The sequence below is a fragment of the Dermochelys coriacea genome, chromosome 3 (genome assembly GCF_009764565.3).
Source record: "Dermochelys coriacea isolate rDerCor1 chromosome 3, rDerCor1.pri.v4, whole genome shotgun sequence".
NCBI lineage: Eukaryota > Metazoa > Chordata > Testudines > Dermochelyidae > Dermochelys > Dermochelys coriacea.
Genome location: NC_050070.1, coordinates 176909944 through 176929461, shown reverse-complemented (window position 1 = coordinate 176929461; position 19518 = coordinate 176909944). Strand labels below are relative to the sequence as shown.

Below are 19518 nucleotides of genomic sequence, written 5' to 3'. Positions count from 1 at the left end.
GCCAGGAGGCTGACAAGAGTGTGTTTGGCGGTGTCTGGGGGCGCATGGGAGAGAGAGTTTTGCAACTGCAGCTGCAGGGAGGGCAGGCGCGGAGCTGCTTGGTTTACAGTGCTAGTATCGCCTGAAGTGTGTCTGCTTGGTGCTTCATAATGTTTAAGAGCTGCTCTGTGGCTTCATTCTGGTGTACCGCATTCTCCTTTTGGTCCCTCTTACTGTCCCACCACTCCTTCAATTCCTGTTTTTTGGCCGTGGAGTGCATCATAACCTCACGGAGAAAGTCCTTTTTAGTTCTTCATGGCCACTTTCTAATTCTGCGCAGCCATTCAGGCCGTTGATGATAAAGAGGGAGGTTGGGCTCCCAAGGTCATCTCTGTGAAGCCAAAATGCACAGTTTACAGAAGCAGTATGGTTTGCAACACACAGACCACTGATTCAGTGATTTAAATAACAGCCACTATTCACATACCTGTCACTAACTGGCTGATTCCAGGCAAGCACACATGAGCCACAAGACCACCAAAATGGTGAGTAGCTGTAGGGGCAGGGTAAATCAGTGTTCCCGGACTGTACTGTACACTGGGCACATGGCTCTTGGTGAGAGCCAGCACTGTAATCTGATGATCATTTCTGTCCCCACATTTTCCACAGGCTATGTTCATTATGGAAGATACCGCGCTGCTGAGGGTGAGCAGGGAATCAAGGGAGGGTCTTCTCCAAGCCTGCGTCTTCCGCCCTGGCCCCTATGCGACTCAGCTGTGTGCAACAATGGTTCTCCTGCCTCCCCCCCCACTCCCTCCTGTGACAGCAGAGTGGCACAGGAAAGTTACCATTAATGGGGCAAGAAACAGTAGCTCTGCCAAAGAACCTGCGGCAGCGAATTGCCCAGTATCTCCATGAGAGTTTCCTGGAGATCTCTGAGGCAGATTCCCATAAAGTGAGGGAGTCAATCAACACTCTGTTCCATTGCTCAGACTAGGCATATGATGGTATGCACATCATAGAGATACAAGCTTGCTTTCTGCAACCCTCCTGCCCCCAACAACTCGCTTCAGCAATTCCCAAAATCAAATCCACTTACCAGAGGCCTCCTCTCATGTTTGCACTTTGCCAAGATCTGACAACTGTGACTGGCTAGCTCCGCTGGGGTAGAGAAGAGCTCCTGGCTGCATGCATCTCTGACCTTCGATTCATCCTCTGGGTCCCCCTCCATATCCTTACCCAAGATTTCCTCCTCCTGGCTCGTCCAATCTCAACTGGCATGTGAGCCACCAAAGTATCCACAGTGGCCTTCACAGTGGAGGTGGGGTCGCCACTGAGTATCACGTCCAGCTCTTTGTAGAACCGGCAGCTTGTGGGCACAGCACCGTATGGGTGATTTGCCTCCCATGCCTTGTGGTAGGTGTTACACAGCACCTTCACTTTGACCCTGCACTGCAGTGTGTCCCCGGTCATGGCCCCTTCTATCATGCATCATGAAATCTGTCTGTAGGTATCATAATTCCTGCGGCTGGGAGCGCAGCGGGGACTGGACAGCCTCCTCTCCCAAATGCTGATGAGATCCAGCAGCTCGGCATTGCTCCAAGCGGGGGATCGCCTGGTGCGTGGAGCAGGCCTGGCCACCTGGAAAGATGTGCTGAGACCACTGCATGTGTCACTGAGCAAACAGGAAGGGGACTTCCAAAATTACGAGGTGGGGATGATGGTTGGTCACCTGAGGGCAGGGCAGTAGAGTAGTTCAAAACCGATAATCAGAGAGGTGAGAACAGGCATTGTGGGACACCTCCCAGAGGCCAGTCACAGCGCTGTAATCCAGCAGAGTATCTACAACTGGCACCACAGCGCTGTAGCCCCAGTGCAGAAAGCTGTATGCTTCTCGTCAGGGTGGTTTTTTAAAGTGCTACAACTGCACAGTTTCTGCGTGCTAAGTGGCTTGGCAGTGCGTGCACCCCGGGAGTTACACCGCAGAAAGCTGCTTTACTGCACAGAAACTTGCCAGTATAGAGAAGGCCTAAGACAATATGCTTGTAGGCCTTTTTTATTGTGTTAGCCTTTTTTTCTCTCTTTGCTGCTGTTTTGAAGAAGCTGGCTAAAGTCACGGTATTTTCATGCTGTTCACAGGCTCCTGAAGGGAAGTCTATATATAGCAGGGGCAAAACCCGTTGGACCTGCTGAGGAAGCATGGTTGGTAAATGGGGATGCTGTAACCTGGAGACCCAGTCTAAAAGTGGGGTGAACCATAGGAGTCCGACTTGAAGAAGTGTAGGTGTGGGCCTGTCACTTGAAAGGGGGTGCCACGGAGAGACTGAGAGAGAGAGGTGAAAGGTTCAAACCCACTGTGAACCATTACACTAAGATATCCTGATTTCAAGAAATTAACTTCACAAACTTTAATAATGTTCTTTCAATGTAGTTATTTTGCGGAAGCTACAAAATTGAAACGAAATATTTTTTCATATTTATTGTTTTTAAAAAAGACATATCTGATTCATGCAGGAGTCTGGCACAGTGACCTTTCAGCTTTAAAGATCAGAGGAAAAGGGAGAAAGAAGTGACTGTATGAAGGAGCAAGAGTATCAAGAGAGAGAAACAGCTAGCAGTGCAGCTTTGGAGGAGTGTAGAGTAACTGGGAAAGCTAAAAGGTGAGTGGTGTCCTGTGTGTTCCATGCAGATTTGTAGCCTCCTTTAAGAGAGCAACATTCCCCCATTCACAGAATGGGATGTCTGCCTGTAGAACAGCATTAAGAAACTGATCTATTATTGACAAATGTTTCTGCAGTGGGAACCATTTCTGAGTGCAATTTAAACTGCTGGTGGACATAGGGCTCAGTCATGTCTTCTGCAATGGTGCTGGGAAAATGGTTTTGTCCTATCAACACTAGCAGTCTAGTACCAGCTCATGGGGGAAAGCTACTGAAAACTATTGTTGGTTGTGAGGTCAAGTTCATAGTGTCTGGGAGGGGGTTGATTTAAAGGACTATGTTTGCAAAGGGATACGTTATCTGGTTCACATGTGATAATGTGTGGTTTTCAGGGCACATACCCTGCGTTGGAAAAAACTGCCCAAACACCAAGGAACAAATTGATTTTTTTGGGGGGAGGGGGCTATGCTCCTGACATGGTATCTTAATGCAGGAAGGTGCTGTCCTTATAATTCTGAGATACAAACTCCACCTGTCTGCTTACAATGATATGGGCCAATCGGGTTTAAAAAAAAAATCTGACCTATCCAAGCACATCTGTTGCGGAGTTGTACCCACTGCTTGCAGAACAGAAACATGGAGACAATTTCAAATGTCCTGTTGTTGGCAGGGATAGATATGACATGTTGATAGGTAAAGCCAGGTAAAAAGTAAGACCTAGTCATCCTAGAGGGCAAAAGCCAGTTTTAAGAGCCCGTTCAATTAGCAGGACATCTAGATGTTAAGAAGGGCGACTCAGATTCAAATTTCAGAATAGCAGCCCGTGTTAATCTGTGTTCACAAAAAGAAAAGGAGTACTTGTGGCACCTTAGAGACTAACAAATTATTAGAGCATAAGGTTTTGTGAGCTAGTGAGCTGTAGCTCACGAAAGCTTATGCTCAATAAATTTGTTAGTCTCTAAGGTGCCACAAGTACTCCTTTTCAGATTCAAATGTTACCACTGGTCTGTGCACAACTTCAAAAGCCATTGGGGAATAATGGGTACTTAGCCATTTCCCTGGGAATGCAAGGAGTGGATCCTTCAGAGGGGTTTCCCAAGCCACCAGAGGTGATTAATCAAAGTGCTTACTGATGGTTAAGGCTCAATCCTCTGTGATGACATCAAGAGAGGATATTTGAACCCAAACACAGCTGAACAGAGGAGGGGGAAGAGTTATGTGGAGGCTTGCCAGATTTTCTTACAGAAATGGTATACAGGCAATTCTCTGGAAGTATATGATTTCAGGATCTTATCTACTATTAATTCAAGAACATCTTGAAAAGAATTGTTCTTGCTTTGGTAATTGTTTTATACAATATATTTGCAAACAGTTACTTTTTAAACATTGTTTTTATATCTGGTATCGAAATTCAGACGGGATGCAACTTGTCTCTGAGGGAAGTGTGTGTATGTCTAACAACTAACCATTGTTGTATGGAGTATATGTAGCTGTCTCTCTCTGAAAATTAACCTACATTCCTGGAATTTAAACTTCATTTCTGGGTTGATCAGAGAGGGTGTTTGTAATCCAGGGCCTGTGGGCTAATTATTTGGAATTGCTGCCTATGTACATGTTGGATTTGGGGAAGTCTGGCATGTCTTGTTGTTAACATGCCATAAGGTTGGTGAAATGACATCCTTTTTGTTAGGGCTGGTCCACACACAAGCTTGCACTAAAACAACAAATCAGTTTTCGTTGACGCGTTATAACAAAAGTGTGGATTAAAACAGGCTGTTATTTTGGTGCGAGTTTGTGGATCATTTTATTTCGGAATAGAAGTATCTTATTTTGACTTAAATTGGTTAAAAAAAAATGGCGTAGGTTTGTGTCTAAATTGTCTGCATTGGCCATATGTAATTTTCCCTACAGCAAAGTGTTGTGGGATTATATTGATTTGATGCTGTGGTCTAAGTTCTTTAACATATAGGAGTGTATTCTGATCATACTACATGCAGACTTGTGTGCCAATTTCCCACACTGTGAAAGGAGAATGTACTCCATAGGGTACAATTCTGATAAGCTAGATGAGAGAGAATATTTTTGTAATTGATTGTTGTTGGTTCCCCCCCAACCTCTCTTCCTTTCAGATGACAACTCTACCAAGGATAGCAAAATCTAAAGCAAAACCACTGGTATCAGAAGAAGAAGATGAGTTACCCTCCTTTCTTAAATCGTAAGATTAATTTTCCATTCAAACTTTTTGATCTATGGAACATATTTGTTACAACCCTGTTTGGGTTCAGTAATGCATATTGTTGCATATAATTTGCTTCAAGTTTGAGGTTGGGAGGTCATTCTGGTGCAGTATAACTGAGACAAAGGGCGTTCTCAAGATCCCTGGTCAGAGGAGATGAAAGGATTAATATAAAAAGGGATTAATTTACAAAACACCTGTTCCCCCCCTGCATATTTAACACACACAATGAAAATAATAAATGGCAAAATGTGTGTGTTAGGCCTTGTTGATACTTGCAAGTTAAAGTGCATTAAATCGGCCCCAGGCGCCCTAACTCCTAAAGTATCCACACTGGCAAGGCACTTACAGTGAATGGACTCTGCGGCTGGAGCGCTGCTGGTAATCCACCTCCATGAGAAGCACAGAGCTTGCTGCGCCCCGGCTGGAGCACTAAGGTGTCAGTGTGGACGACATGTTGCATTACTGCACTGTGATTAGCCTCCAGAACTGTCCCATAATCCTTTGAAGTCAATTGGCCCCACTCTCGTCATGGTTTTGAACTCGGCTACAGGCATGCTGATATCGCTTTCAAAGCTCTGTTTCTGACAGCCGGCATACTTATCTGCTCTGGGACACAAAGCAAACCATTACTGTGGAATGCTCCTGCTGCAGAGCCAGGGGTGGGTGGGGGTGTGTGTGTGTGTGTGTGTGTGTGTGTGTGTGTGTGTGTGTGTGAGAAGGGGGGGGGGAGGAGAGAGAGAGAGAGAGAGAGAGAGAGAGAGAGAGGTGGAGGGTGGGAGCTGATGTTGGGGTTTCCCCCTCCCCCCTGCCGCTGTGTGAACTTACAAGACACTCACTCTGCTCCCAAAACACACTCTCTCTGCCCACATACACACAACACACTAACTGTCACACTCCACCGCGCCATTTGAAAACCAGCTGGCAATCTAGTACCGTAGAATTCTAGTACTCTAGAACAATGGGATTGGGAAACGCATCATGTGATGCTGGGCCTGCCCCATTAGGCATTGCAAACCCTTTCCAAAGCATGCAGCAGCCACTTACATACTGGGATAGTTACCACAATGCACTGCTCTCTGTGGCCTTGCAAGAGCTGCTAAAGTGGCCACGGTACTACGCTTGCAGCTGACAGTGTGAACACACAGCAGCGCTTTCCCTGCTGCTATCTCCAAGGGTTTAACTCGGAGCATTCTACATCTGCAAGTGTAGCCAAGCCCTTAGACTAAAGACTAACTTCTAAAGTCCCCTAAAGACTAACTACTAAAGTCCCCAAAACAAAACCAACCATGTACAAACCCGTGTGTACCACTTTAGCAAGGCCAGAGGTCTGCCTGAGTAGCTCTAGATCCTGCACTTCGCTCCAGCCACTAACTGCAGTAGGATAAAAGGCTTTACTTATAGGCTCTGCATCCCTTCCTGCTCATCTTCCCTGCCCATTTCCCTTTACTTCAGAAACAGCTCCATCTACACTTAAAACTTCTACTGAAAAAAATCACCCTCCATAGCGACATAGTTATGCTGACAAAAACCCCATTGTAAATGCAGCTGAGTCAACAAAAGTGCTGCTGTTGGTGTAGTTAATGTTTGGGGAGGTGGTGTTCCCACACTCGTCTGTGCTTAGAGGACTGTATCCATCTAGGCTCTATAGTATAGATATAGCCTTACTGATGTTTTTCCTCTTGCAACGTTTACTTTTGTTTCAGCTCCTCTGAATCAGGGAGGAAGAGGAGGGGAACCAAAAAGCAAAGTGGCAAGTAAACGTAGGCTGCAAAAAAACCTGAGTCAAAACCTAAAAAGGTTGCTGCTCGACGGTCACTGTGGTTAGAAAAAGGACCAGGAAGACAGCAGTAAAAGAGGAGCCGGTAGGTATCTGTAAGCAGGACACACAAAACTACTAAAGCTGTCAAATGCAATGGCCAAAACATTCCTACTGAGAGTTGTAGGTGCTCAACACCTCTGAGAATTAGGCCATATATCTCTTTATAGCCATGAGGTTTTATATATTAATAAAAAAAAAAAAAACCCTATCTACCTCGTCCTTCTTTAGAGGAAATGAAACAGTACTGAAATGTCATTTTGTTGTACTGAGCCTGCATTCTCTTCAACCTTTTCCCAACTCTGGTGCTCCGGGTAAATTCTTAGCACAATGGAAGGGATAGAAATGCTGTACGTGTTATACTACCATGAGTTAGTGTTGGTTCCATAGTGCAGCTGGCAGAATATTTTTCAGTAAATCTTTACCCAGCAGCAGTGAAGCCAGTTCTGTTTGAAGACCTAATGAATATGTTTAAATGACTTTCCTTGTGTCTTTTATCAAATATTTGATACTAAAATATAAGAGTAGGGCCAAGAAATGCTCAAGATTAGAATAATCACAGGTTTCAGAGTAGCAGCCGTGCTAGTCTGTATTCGCAAAAAAAAGGAGTACCGGTGGCACCTTAGAGACTAACAAATTTGTTAGTCTCTAAGGTGCCACCGTACTCCTTTTCTTTTTTCAAGATTAGAAAAAATTGCAGGGAGGGTATTCATCACGAGGGAAGCTACTCTGTTTGTAACTTACCCTAACGTGCTTAGATATTCCAGGATGCATGTCCTATATACAAGATCCCCCTGTGTTTGAAGCTCTCTTTCTTACTGTATTTGCCAGCCTTTGAGAAGTCCATTCCTGGATCCCAAAGAAGAGCTTTGATGGAAAAACTGGGGCACAAGTCAGTTGTAACTTGCCCAAGGCTTCTCAACAGCTTAGTGTAAGGGATGGAATTGGAACTCAGGGGGTGCTTTCTAGTTCCAAGCTCAGTCTGTTAGAGAACTTAATTATATATACACAATGTAGGCAGTGAAACCCGCGGCCTACATTCTCTCCATAGGTAACCCTCTGTTTTAAGAGAGCAGTTTAAAAATAATTCCAAGATTTCTAGAGTTACTTTGATCTTCAAAACCCATCTCTACTAGGCTGCAGTTTTTGTTATCTTTTTGCTTTTTGGTCTTTTGATCTTATCTTTTGATCTTTTTGGTCCTTTGAAGGTGTGCTTAAGACAAGCTGCACTGAATTAGGAGCCTGATTTTAAAATGCTGAACACCAACTGTGATGCTCTGAGCACCTCTCAGTATAGGGCCATAACTTGGGAAAATGATCTCTACCATCAAGTTCTCCATATGACAACACTTACATTAAAGCTGCTATGTTTTTATAGGACTAATTCATGATATTCAGTGTTTAATTTATTTTGATGGTTTATTTGGCAGAATGTATCTTTGCCTATTTCTGCTGATGAAGACAGTAAAGATGGACTGAAACTTTTACATCCTAAAGAAGACAGAGACCCCAAACCAAAAACTAGAACTAAAAAGCCAAAAATGCTTCAGGGAACACAAATAAATGTTGTTCAAGGAAAGACGGATAACCTAGATAGTGATGAAATACCCTCAACAAGTGCGCCTTTGATGGAAAATGAAGTAAAGCAGGAGAAATATGAAGAAGATTTTACATTTGATGAACCCCCTTTAAAAAGGATAAAATTGACAACACGTCCTCAAGGAAAACCAGTAAAACATCCTGGAAGCACCAAGCACCAAGAGGAATTAGAAATGAACTGGGACATTGTGCAGGTATGACATCTCTTCCATTTCTTTATAGCAGTCCACTAAAGCCATACTGTAGTGTATAGAAATGGGACTAACTTGGGCTGTGGTACACATTTGTGATTCCTATTGACTTCAATAAGAGCTGTTGACACATTCCAGGAAGTAGCATGGTACTCTTAAATAAATAGTGCTTGAGTTACTTTATTTACTGGTTTGTTCTTAGACTAAACATAGGCCATGACAAGCTACACAGATGAAAGTTATAGTTCACTAAAAAATGCCTCTGAATTACCAGTTTTACAAATTTCCATACAGATATCATTCTGACATTTGTGACTTGTAGACAAACTTTGAATTAAAGATTGTGTGGCAATTTACAGAAAAATCTTTCTTCCTCTTTATCACCATTAGAGCTTGAGGGAGTTGCAAGTCAAAGACTGTAGCACCCTGCAGCTATGGAAATCTTGAAAATTTAGGATTTTTTTTTGAAGACTTCATAGTAATTTCTCGAATGTAAGTTGTAAGTATAATAAATAAATCATGGCCCATTTGTTTTTGAGATAGACTTCAGCATATATATCAGCCAGAATGGAACCTTCATCCAGGTAGACTTAAAACAATAATGTCAAATAGTGTGAGGACATCTTCATGTATCTCAGTATTATATTAACTTTGAAGCCTAATCATGACCATTTAAATGCAGGTGTTGTAGAAATAGCCAGTTAATGTCCTCGTTCTACGAGGTTAGATATAGCTATGGAACACTGGGATGTGACTGGAATAGAGCAGCACATTGTAGTGTACTCATGCTACTGTACTGTAGCTTGCTACTACATTAAAAATATTAGAATAGATTATCAAAATTCTCTACCTGACTTTCTTGAAATTCTGCTAACTTCTAAAGGGAAGAAATTTCTGCAGATATTGTTGGCAAACTCCTTGAAGTTCTTCCATGTTCTTGTTTATTATCTAAGCCTATGTGTGCATTATGTTGTTGGTTATAAACTAAGTACTCAATAAGGTACATAAGACATTTTATGTAGCCTCAAATGTGTTACTGTTAATGTGATTTGTATTATCACAGGTGAGCATGGTGTGTGTGTGTGTGTGTGTGTGTGTGTGTGTGTGTGTGTGTGTGTGTGTATAGTCATACAGAGTAAAATTTTAAGAGGCTTCTAAGTCACTTAGAGCGTCGTCTACACATACAGATTGTGCCACTTTAACTATCCAAGGACAGTTAAAGCGACATAAAGGGCACTTATCCCAGAAGAGCTTATTCCCATATACTGAGTCTAGAGATTGTACTGGTATAACTGTATCAATAGAAAAAAGAAAAGGAGTACTTGTGGCACCTTAGAGACTAACAAATTTATTTGAGCATAAGCTTTTGTGAGCTACAACTCACTTCATCGGATGCATGAGGTGGAAAATACAGTGGGGCGATTTTATATACACAGAGAACATGAAACAATGGGTGTTGCCATACACATTGTAACAAGAGTGATCAGGTAAGGTCAGCTATTACCAGCAGGAAAGAAAAAAAACCCTTTCGTAGTGATAATCAAGGTGGGCCATTTCTAGCAGTTGACAAGAATGTGTGAGGAACAGTGTGTGGGGGGGTCCAATCAGACATCAAGAATTATAACATTCAAAAACCGATCGGAGAACGCTTCAGTCTCTCTGGTCACTCGATTACAGACCTAAGAGTGGCTATCCTTCAACAAAAAAGCTTCAAAAACAGACTCCAACGAGAGACTGCTGAATTGGAATTTAATTTGCAAACTGGATACAATTAACTTAGGCTTGAATAAAGACTGGGAGTGGATGTGTCATTACACAAAGTAAAATTATTTCCCCATGTTTATTTTTCCCCCTACTGTTCCTCAGATATTCTTGTCAACTGCTGGAAATGGCCCACTACAAAAGGTTTTTTTTTTTTCTCTCCTGCTGGTAATAGTTCACCTTACCTGATCGCTCTCGTTACAGTGTGTATGGTAACACCCATTGTTTCATGTTCTCTGTGTATATAAAATCACCCCACTGTATTTTCCACTGCATGTAGCTCACGAAAGCTTATGCTCAAATAAATTTGTTAGTCTCTAAGGTGCCACAAGTACTCCTTTTCTTTTTGCAGATACAGACTAACACGGCTGCTACTCTGAAATATATCAATAGAAAATTCTACCCCGCACTGAATTACTATATCAGTACAAAATTTGTGTGTAGATCAGGCCTTGGGATACTTTGAAAATTCTGCTTGTATTTAATTATTGAGACTTCAGTAAAATGAGCTTGATGGCATCATCTTGGTTCCCAGTGGACAAAGTCTGCAATATTTTTTTTTCTTTAAATATAGGGTTCTGCAATGCCCGTTTGTTTTTGGTTTTTGTTTTTTTCCCCCCCAAAACAACCTACTAGAGCTATTTTTAATAATTGGATGGGTTTTTTGTGGTGATTATTCTGTTAGAAAATTGGCTTAATTATGAAAATTGCATATTTTGGTTAGGATTGATGGCATTCTCACCTCAGTTCAGTTTTAGTGCTTGTGAAAGGCCCTGGAGACTGAAGTCTTCTGTTTATCCACAGAGCAGCTATACACTGATAGAGGGAGTATAATCTTCACCATACCACTGTATCAATGTACCTTAGCCACCCACATGGCTGAGGAATTCCAGGGTACATTCAGCCCTTGGTTTCTACTAAGACTGATTAGCAAAGGTGCCTATAATATGATGATGGATTTTGCGATGTTGACTCTTGCGTGTTAGGAAAGAGCCTGAGATTATCAAAGTCACATCACACTTTATTTCATGGTCATAATATGCCAGAACGCATTCTTTTTTCTTAAGCACAAATTCAAGTTCCAAGTACCTGTAGCAGTATTATAGTATATGACACATGATTTTGCAAGCCTGGCATTCCATCCAGCAGAGGGCAGTGTTATGCACAAAACAGCACTCTATACTGGCTGGATACGAAACCGAAGTGAAGACACTAAGCCAATTTACCAGCTTTAACAATGGTTATTTATGTTTTCTTACGGCAGGTCTTGTCAGAAAGAACAAATATTGAACCATGGGTATGTGCAAACATAATTTGCCTTTTCCGTGATGAAAACACAATTCCATTCATTGCCCGGTATCGAAAAGAGCTTGTCAATAATCTGGAAGCTGACGCCTTGCGAGAAGTACGGCAAACACTGGAAGAACTGCGGTAAATAATCTAGTGGGGGGAGTGTGTGTGTGTGGTGTGTGTGTGTGTGTGTGTGTGTGTGAGGGAAAGGAGTTAAACGATGACCTGCTGCCAGGTTTGTGTTACAATTTGGAACTCTGTGTGTATGGTGTCTAAAAGACCAATAGTATAATTCCCAGTAGAATATGTTGTGAAGGTGGTAAGTATGCATCAGTAATGCAAGGGGGGAAAATCCCGACTAGAATGTTCCCATTTAAAAGAAAGAACACAAAGATCTGAAAGCCAAAATACTCAAAGTTAAAGACGGGTATACTTGATGCTCCCCTGCCTTTCACTTTGCTTCAGAAGGAAAAAAAAAGAGAGTTAGGGTTACTGATTGCTCAGTGAGTTATTTTAAATGTTTTTTTTATTTAGAGGCCCCTGAAGTATGTAGCCCTGAATAAGAAATAAGCTCCACCCCTTGTGTTGTCATCTGAACATCTGGAAAAGAAGCCTAGGGCTCTTTTTTGGTAGCAGCAGGTGTCAGTCCAGCAGCCCCTTGTGTAAGGTCAGGCGAGTAGCACATGGGACCTTGGAGTTCGTAGAGGGCATGGAAGGCAGCCCCAAAATATTATAGGCCAGGAGCCAGTAACACATGCACACACTTAGCAGAGATGGAGGAAGTGCAAGGAGCAAGCTGCTATATTTATAAATAGACAAGGAGGACAGGAGTCAATCCACTTCTTCCCCCAGTGCACATGCACACAGTCTGTCTGGGCCTGTGGAGACACAACAACCCTCTCCAAATAATACAGTAGGGGAGTGGGGAGCACTTATTTGGTCAAGCAGCGAAAGCTGCTGCTGAAGCAGCTTGCAGCTCTCTGTTAGTTCAGACTCCACCCTAGAGGCACTCAGTGCTGCCACGGTTCCTCCTTGATGCAGTGGTTAGTGTGTCTTTTTAAAATATGTTTGATGTGCTCTAGGTGGGCAAGGAACAGACGTAAAGGTTCTATGTGCTGAGATTCCCCCCTTCCAGTCCTGGCCATTGTTGGAGTAGGGGATCCCCCCAGATAGATGAGAGTGCCTGGGACAGGAAAGGGGGTTCGGGGGCGAGAGCACACAGTATAATGTGTGCCATTGTCCTCCACTGTCAGATGAACTCAAGTGTTTTGTAATGATTTCACTTCCTAGTGGCTGCTGGACCCTAAGACGTCCCTAATACTCTCTGCTACTATAGAGATGGACCTGAGAGGTGCTGAGCATCTGCAGCTCCTGTTGACTTGAGCAAGAGTTCCAGGTGCTCATCACCCTGGGATTTAGCTCCCAGCTAGTTAACAGAAATTCTTATTTTGATGAAGTGTCAGAGTTGCTGCACTTAGATCACAGGGTGGCAGTGTTACAAGGAACATCAAAGCATAAAACACTTAGTTTGACACCCTTTGCTTGATTTCTAGATCTTCCCTCCAACTATTGCAAGCTTCGTTGATTGATGAACAAATATTAAAATGGGAGAAATTATTAGGATTTCTACAGCATTTGTCAGAGTGGGTTCCTTGAGGCTGATATACGGTGTAGTCTTCCATGGCTTCTGAGGCCAAACACACTGCTTCAACAATATGCTGTCATGAGACCCAGTGGGTTGGACCACATTTAGTGGTGATCTTTTTTTCATCTGATTTGAAATTGATTATTTATTAACATAAATCCCATGTATTGTATTGTAGTACTGTTGCAAAGAAGACACATGTAACAATACAGAAGATAAAGAAAGAAGGAAAGCTATCGGGAAGTCTATTAACAGCCTTATTAAACTGCAAAACTTTGGATGAATTGGACCATGTGGTTAGTGTCTCTCTTTTTAAATGTTTGTAAAATTTTATCTTGCACAATTAAAGAAGAGGTAATGAAAAATTGTAGCTGTGACTAGTGCTGTGAGAATAACTGATTTGTGGTTCACTGGCTATTCTGAAAAATGAGGAAAAAATAGGGTTGAACAAAACATTTTGTTTAGTTTTTTGAGCTTTTTTATGTTTTGTAAATAAACTGAAGCATATTTTGAAATAAAAAGTCATTTTGAATCAAAAAATTGAAACCTTTTATTTAGAAGAGGTCAAGACAAAATGTTTTGATTTTGGGGGGGTATTTTTGACTGAAACAGTTTGGTGAATTTGACGCACATTTACAAATGTTCCAGTTGACCCAAAATATGTTGCCTAGCTTAGATATGGCAGAAATGTTGATCTCTGCCTTTTTAAATAACAATACATTTTACAACTATTTTTTTCCCTCCTCAGTCTGCACCATATAAAAGTGGAAGTAAAGGCACCAAAGCCCAAAGGGCCAAACAACTTGGATTAGAACCTGCGGCCATATCTCTCATTGAAAACCCAGTAGAACTCAGTCTGTTTTCTTACATTAAGCCTAATGTCAAAGGTAAGTACTCAGTTTCTGTATGCAGAAATGGGAATTAGAACATACTTAAAATAAAAAACAGCTTTATTTATGAGTTGTCCTTACACTATTGAAAGTTAGTATGAGAATATCTTACATTGCTTAGAGACTTCAGCAATAGATGCAATAGAAAAAGCGAAGTTGAAAATCACAGTCATCTGTTGTCTTAAAAAAAAATTCTGGAAAATCTGAGAAGGAAAGCTGGAGAAATGAGCACCTGTTACAGGGACTGTGGCATGAGGAAATATAGGGTGAATTTCATTGCAGCACAGAGGGCCTGACTAAGGTTCCAACCCCACTTAAACCCTTGACAGTGTTATAAAGGGTCTTGTGCAGGCATCCTGCACTGAGGCAAATTTTATCCACCGAGGCACATCCTAAAAATGTCTGTGTTTGGTGGTTGGGAGTGAGTGGGAGCCCTTTAAGTGCTGGGTGGATATTGATGGTGTTGGAGAGAAGGCAGTCTGGTATCTGAATGGGTGCTCTAACTACTACTTGTGTCACATTTATATTCTGCAGAATTGATTCTATCTTTGAAAATGTGATTATTTGTAGTGGACAGTTTCTGACAATAAACCACCAGGATTGTTAGTGACTGTTCTATGGTGTATGCGCATCTTCTTTTCCATATTTTTACCATGCATATGCTGAAACTGTTTGTTGATGCTGACTCTTACTCATCCCACATTATAAACAGTAATCAAAATATAAAGGTTAAAGTGGTAAAGTTAAATTCGTCCAAATTTAGTATTGTGAGTCTATTGGCAAAGTTTCTGATTGATTAAATATCACATTTTAGAGTGCTGCAATATTTCATAAAGCAAGATGTTGCAAGCATTGCTGTGTTATACTGCCAGACAATTGATTGTGCTGGGAGAGTGCCAATGCCAAAGGGAAGTGTTTGTAATGAAAGTTGAGATGAATTATTAGGAGTACCAATGTTTGCATTCAAAAAGTACTGTCAGTTATTGGAGTAGCATGTATCATTGTCATTTTTAATATTTGGAATGAATAAACCTTTTTCAAATTCTGCTAGAAATAGAGAATCAGAGCTTGCATTTATATTATGCCTTTCATCCTAAAGGACCATGAAGCATTTTACAAACGACATACAGATAGGAATCGGGTATCGGGGTGACAGCCAGGTTGACAGCCGGCATGCAGTATGAGAGGAGAATAAACTTTGTTTGATCTCACAGGAGTGAGCTCCTAGTCATGCAAAAAAGGTCCCATGCGACTCTGGCTTATAGCTTTTAATTTCTCAGTTGGTATTTTTAGACTATTCCTAATAATAATATGTTATGTATAAAAAAAGAACAAACTCTGAATTAAAAATATGTTGTTTAAGTTGCAAAGTCAAGCATTCAAAAATTATGAAATGCAAGAATTTAGGCTGTCTCCAGTCTTCATTCTGTTCCTTTGTGCATATGCTTGATAATATAATTGTAAAGTACATGATCATATACAATTTTTAACACAGGACTCCTTCCTCCAGCAGGGCACAGGCTAGATGGGGCTCACTCAGTGGGTAGCTCTTCAATATTTCTCTTATCCTCATCATACAATGTGCAGATGTATCCTTCATTTACTGCACCCCATCCAAATTCTGCACTGGATACGGAATTATTCAGTTCCTCACATGCTGTTCTATGGTGCCAGTCACTGTAGTATCTGAGCACCTCACAAACATGAATGAATGTTTAATAGGAAAGATTTGCATCCTTTTTTATAAATGGGAAACTGACACACAGAGATTAAGGGCAAAGTTTACCACTATTTGATTTGCTCAATAACTTGCTGCTTGTTCTGTTAATTTAGATAGAATAAAAGAATTCAAAGAGTAAAAGGTGTTAACATGACACTGAAACTGTCCAACATTTAACAGTTTTAAACAAGATTTGGGGTTTTGTATACAGAAACCTTAGCATGCTTATTACCATGGTCAACGCACCATTAAGAATTCTTTTAACTTTTTATTAAAGATACAGAAAAAGAAGAAAAATGAATAAACCACTTTAAATTTAAAGGAACTGCTCCCACGCCTACCCACCTTGTTTGATTGTCTTCTCAATGGTAATAACTGTGCTTTTGGAGAGGAGAGAAGAAGTTAGTTGAGATGGGCTGGAGCTATCGGTGGTGGTGGTGGTAAAAGTCCAGTTCTATTTTCTAGAAAACAAGACAAACGCATACACAAGGGAAAAGAAGAGAACAGCAAAGATTAAAAAATGAAGCTTCTGTCTTGGTGTTGACTTTCACTTGCAACCTCACTGCTGAAAAACACAGGCACAGCACATGGTCTTTTCAGTCACTCTGCAATTTGGTAAACTTGTATTAGCATCAGGCTGTTTAGGGCATTGCATTTAGCTGCTTTTCTGGTCATAGGCTTACAGCAGTGTTGCAAAATATACAGTCTTGGCCAGCTAATCCAGACTTCTATTAGAAGGCAAAGGAGAGGGAGAAGGCAAAAGTGTATGATAGGTTGGGGAAGAGTTAACACAGCTTTTGTAAAGAGAAGTCATGACTCACCAATCTACTAGAATTCTTTGAGGGAGTTAACAAACAAGTGGACAAGAGTGATCCAGTGGATTGAGTCTACTTGGACTTTCAGAAAGCCTTTGACAAAATCTTTCCTTGAAGTCTCCTAAACAAACTAAACAGTCAAGGGAGAAGAGGGAAGGACCTCTTGTGGATCAGTAACTAGTTAAAAGACAGGAAACAAAGCTTAGGAATAAATGCTAAGTTTTCAGAATGGAGAGAGGTAAATAGCAGTGTCCCTCTGGTATCTGTACTGAGACCAGTACATAATCATAAATGATCTGGAAAAAGGGTTAAAGAGTGAGGTGGCAAAATTTGCAGATGTTACAAAATTACTCAAGATATCCAAAGCAGATTACAAAGAGTTAGAAAGGGCTCTCCCAAAACTAAGTGACTGAATAACAAAATGGCAAATGAAATTCAGTGTTGCCCGTTGGAAAACCTAATCCCAGCTGTGCATGCAAAATGATGGGATCTAAATTAGCTGTTACCATTCAAGAAAGAGATCTTGGAGTCCTTGTGGATAGTTCTCTGAAAACATCCACCCAATGTGCAGTGGCAGTCAAAAAAGGTAACAGAATATTAGGAACAATTAGGAAAGGTATAGATAATAAAACAGGAAATATCATAATGCAACTATATAAATCCATGGTACACCCACAACTTGAATACCGCATGCTGTTCTGGTCACTCCATCTCGAAAACGATATATTAGAAATGGAAAAGGTATAGGGAACCTTAGACCTTAGTCCATCCCGTGCTTTGCTGCACATTGGGCTACCCACATTTGTCATCCTTGCCTGTAAACTGCTCTTCTCTCCAAATCTTCCCATTTCATGTTGGAGGTGCTTGATGTTGCTCAGAACTGTTTGTTTCCATGTTATTAGCGGTCTTCCTCTCTTCTTGCATTTTCTGGCTTCCATTCAAGGGCAGTATTTGGTAAGCGTTCTTTTTCCATTCTCAGCATGTTCTTTCTTTTTAAGTGCTTTAAACTTCAGTTTGATGTTTACTTTCAGCAAATAGTGATCGCTCCCTATATCTGCTCCTCTGAATACTCTTGTGTCTAACACTGATGTTTTCCACCTCTTAACACAGATATAGTCAATCTCATTTTGTGTATGGCTATCTGGTGAAATCAATGTTTTTTTGTGCATGTTTTTATGTTGGAAGAGAGAATTGCAGATGCTAAGATTGTTTTCGGCACAAAATTCAAGAAGTCTTGTGCCATTGTCTGTCGTTATTCCAGTTGTATGTGGGCCGATGATTATTTCCCAACCTCTTCTTTCATTTCTGATCTGGACATTAAAATCTCCCATACCCAGGACAAGATCGTGGTCTGGTATTTCTTTCGTTACATTGTTCAATTCTGTATATAATCTCTCTTTGTCCTCTTCATCTGCATTGTTTGTTTGGAGCATATTCCTGGACTATGATGCACTTGATGTGCAGAGAGTGGACTCTAGCTGCCAGTAGCTTATCTGATATTGGCTGCCAATTCATATGTGATTTCTTTGCAGAGCTATTCATGATGATTCCTACACCTCTCTCATGTTTGGTTCCACCTGAATATAACATTTTTTTTCCAGATGTTATCACACCTTGATCTTTTTCTCTAACTTTACAAAGTCCTAGGATGTCAATTTTATATTGATCCATTTCTTTGATTACATGTGCTAATTTTCCTGCACTATTTAGAGTTCATACGTTCCAGGTAGCTATGGATGTACTCTTTTTGGCCATCAGAATTTGGACCATCAAGTGGGTGACTTCCTGATGGACTTGATCGTCCACTGTCATATGCGCATCTGAATGCTTTCCATCCTCCTCAGGCCATGATTTTTGGTTTATGTGAGTAGTTTCTGTAGCTAGACTTTTTTTTTTTTTTTAAATGGTGACTGGAAGCCGCCCCATCAACCAACCCTCTTCTTCTTTGATCCGGGCTTGGGACTGGCATTGATGGAGTTGGTACAGGGAAGGGCAACAAAAATGATTAAGGGTATGGAACAGCTTAATGTATGAGAAAAGATTAAAGAGATGGGGACTATTCAGCTTGGAAAAGAGGAAACTAAGGGGCGATATGATGGAGATCTAGCAAATCATAAATGGTGTGGAGAAAGAGAGAATAAGGAAATGTTATATACTCCTTCACATACTTATTCACATAGCTGAAGTTGCATAACTTAGATTGATTTCTCCCTCCTCCCACCCCATAGTGTAGACCAGCCCTGAAACAGATTTGCATAAGGCTACACGTTGTCCCCGGAGAGCCAGGGTTAGAAGGTGGGACCTTCTGGTTCCTCCAGGCCATGCCACCTTACTGGCAGAGATCCTTAGCACTTATAGCTTCTGCAGTCTTCAGGACTGCAAGTGCCCATCACTTCTTAAAATGAGACCTCATGTCAAGTTGGGCATTCCAAAATGAAGGATATACATTATTGGCCCTGGTCAAAATTTTGCTTTAGTAAACTTGACCAGTATCATATAGAAAATCTGGCAGAGCCAGGGATATAACAGAGTGGACCTCCTTTAACCAGAGGACAAATTGTGCCTCAGTCTTCCTGTGCCTTTCAGTTCTCATTCACTAAGCACCTGAGGCAAGAATTCTATAGAAAAAGGTAGCATTCGATCATATTATTAAAGGCAAGGTCATGGTGCATATGCACGAGTGCATAAAATTAAGGGTGCCTTGACAGCCTTAGTTCTGGTATTTCCTAATTTGGAGTGCTTAACCTTAACATTCTTTGAAGCTTTTTCTGTGTAACTCTCTACTTTTTATTTTAAAAAGAAAAAAAGGCAAGAACAAATTCTATAACATGTAACTGTGGTGCCTCATCCCATGCGCCAGCAGCAGAGTTTAAATTCTAAAATTTCAGCACTGCAGCACAGACTTCTAGCATT

The 19518-nt window shown here is 41.2% G+C and overlaps 1 protein-coding gene across 1 annotated transcript in view; it reads left to right on the top strand.

The window, feature by feature from the left end:
- The window catches only part of SRBD1 (S1 RNA binding domain 1), a 237846-nt gene that overhangs the window by 13170 nt on the left and 205158 nt on the right, over nucleotides 1–19518 (top strand). Inside the window, 9 exon segments of the mRNA XM_043511889.1 lie at nucleotides 2494–2639; nucleotides 4769–4854; nucleotides 6582–6644; nucleotides 6647–6688; nucleotides 6691–6740; nucleotides 8125–8487; nucleotides 11510–11676; nucleotides 13359–13476; nucleotides 13929–14067. Coding sequence (XP_043367824.1) covers nucleotides 4830–4854; nucleotides 6582–6644; nucleotides 6647–6688; nucleotides 6691–6740; nucleotides 8125–8487; nucleotides 11510–11676; nucleotides 13359–13476; nucleotides 13929–14067 — 967 coding nt within the window. The 5' untranslated portion in view covers nucleotides 2494–2639; nucleotides 4769–4829.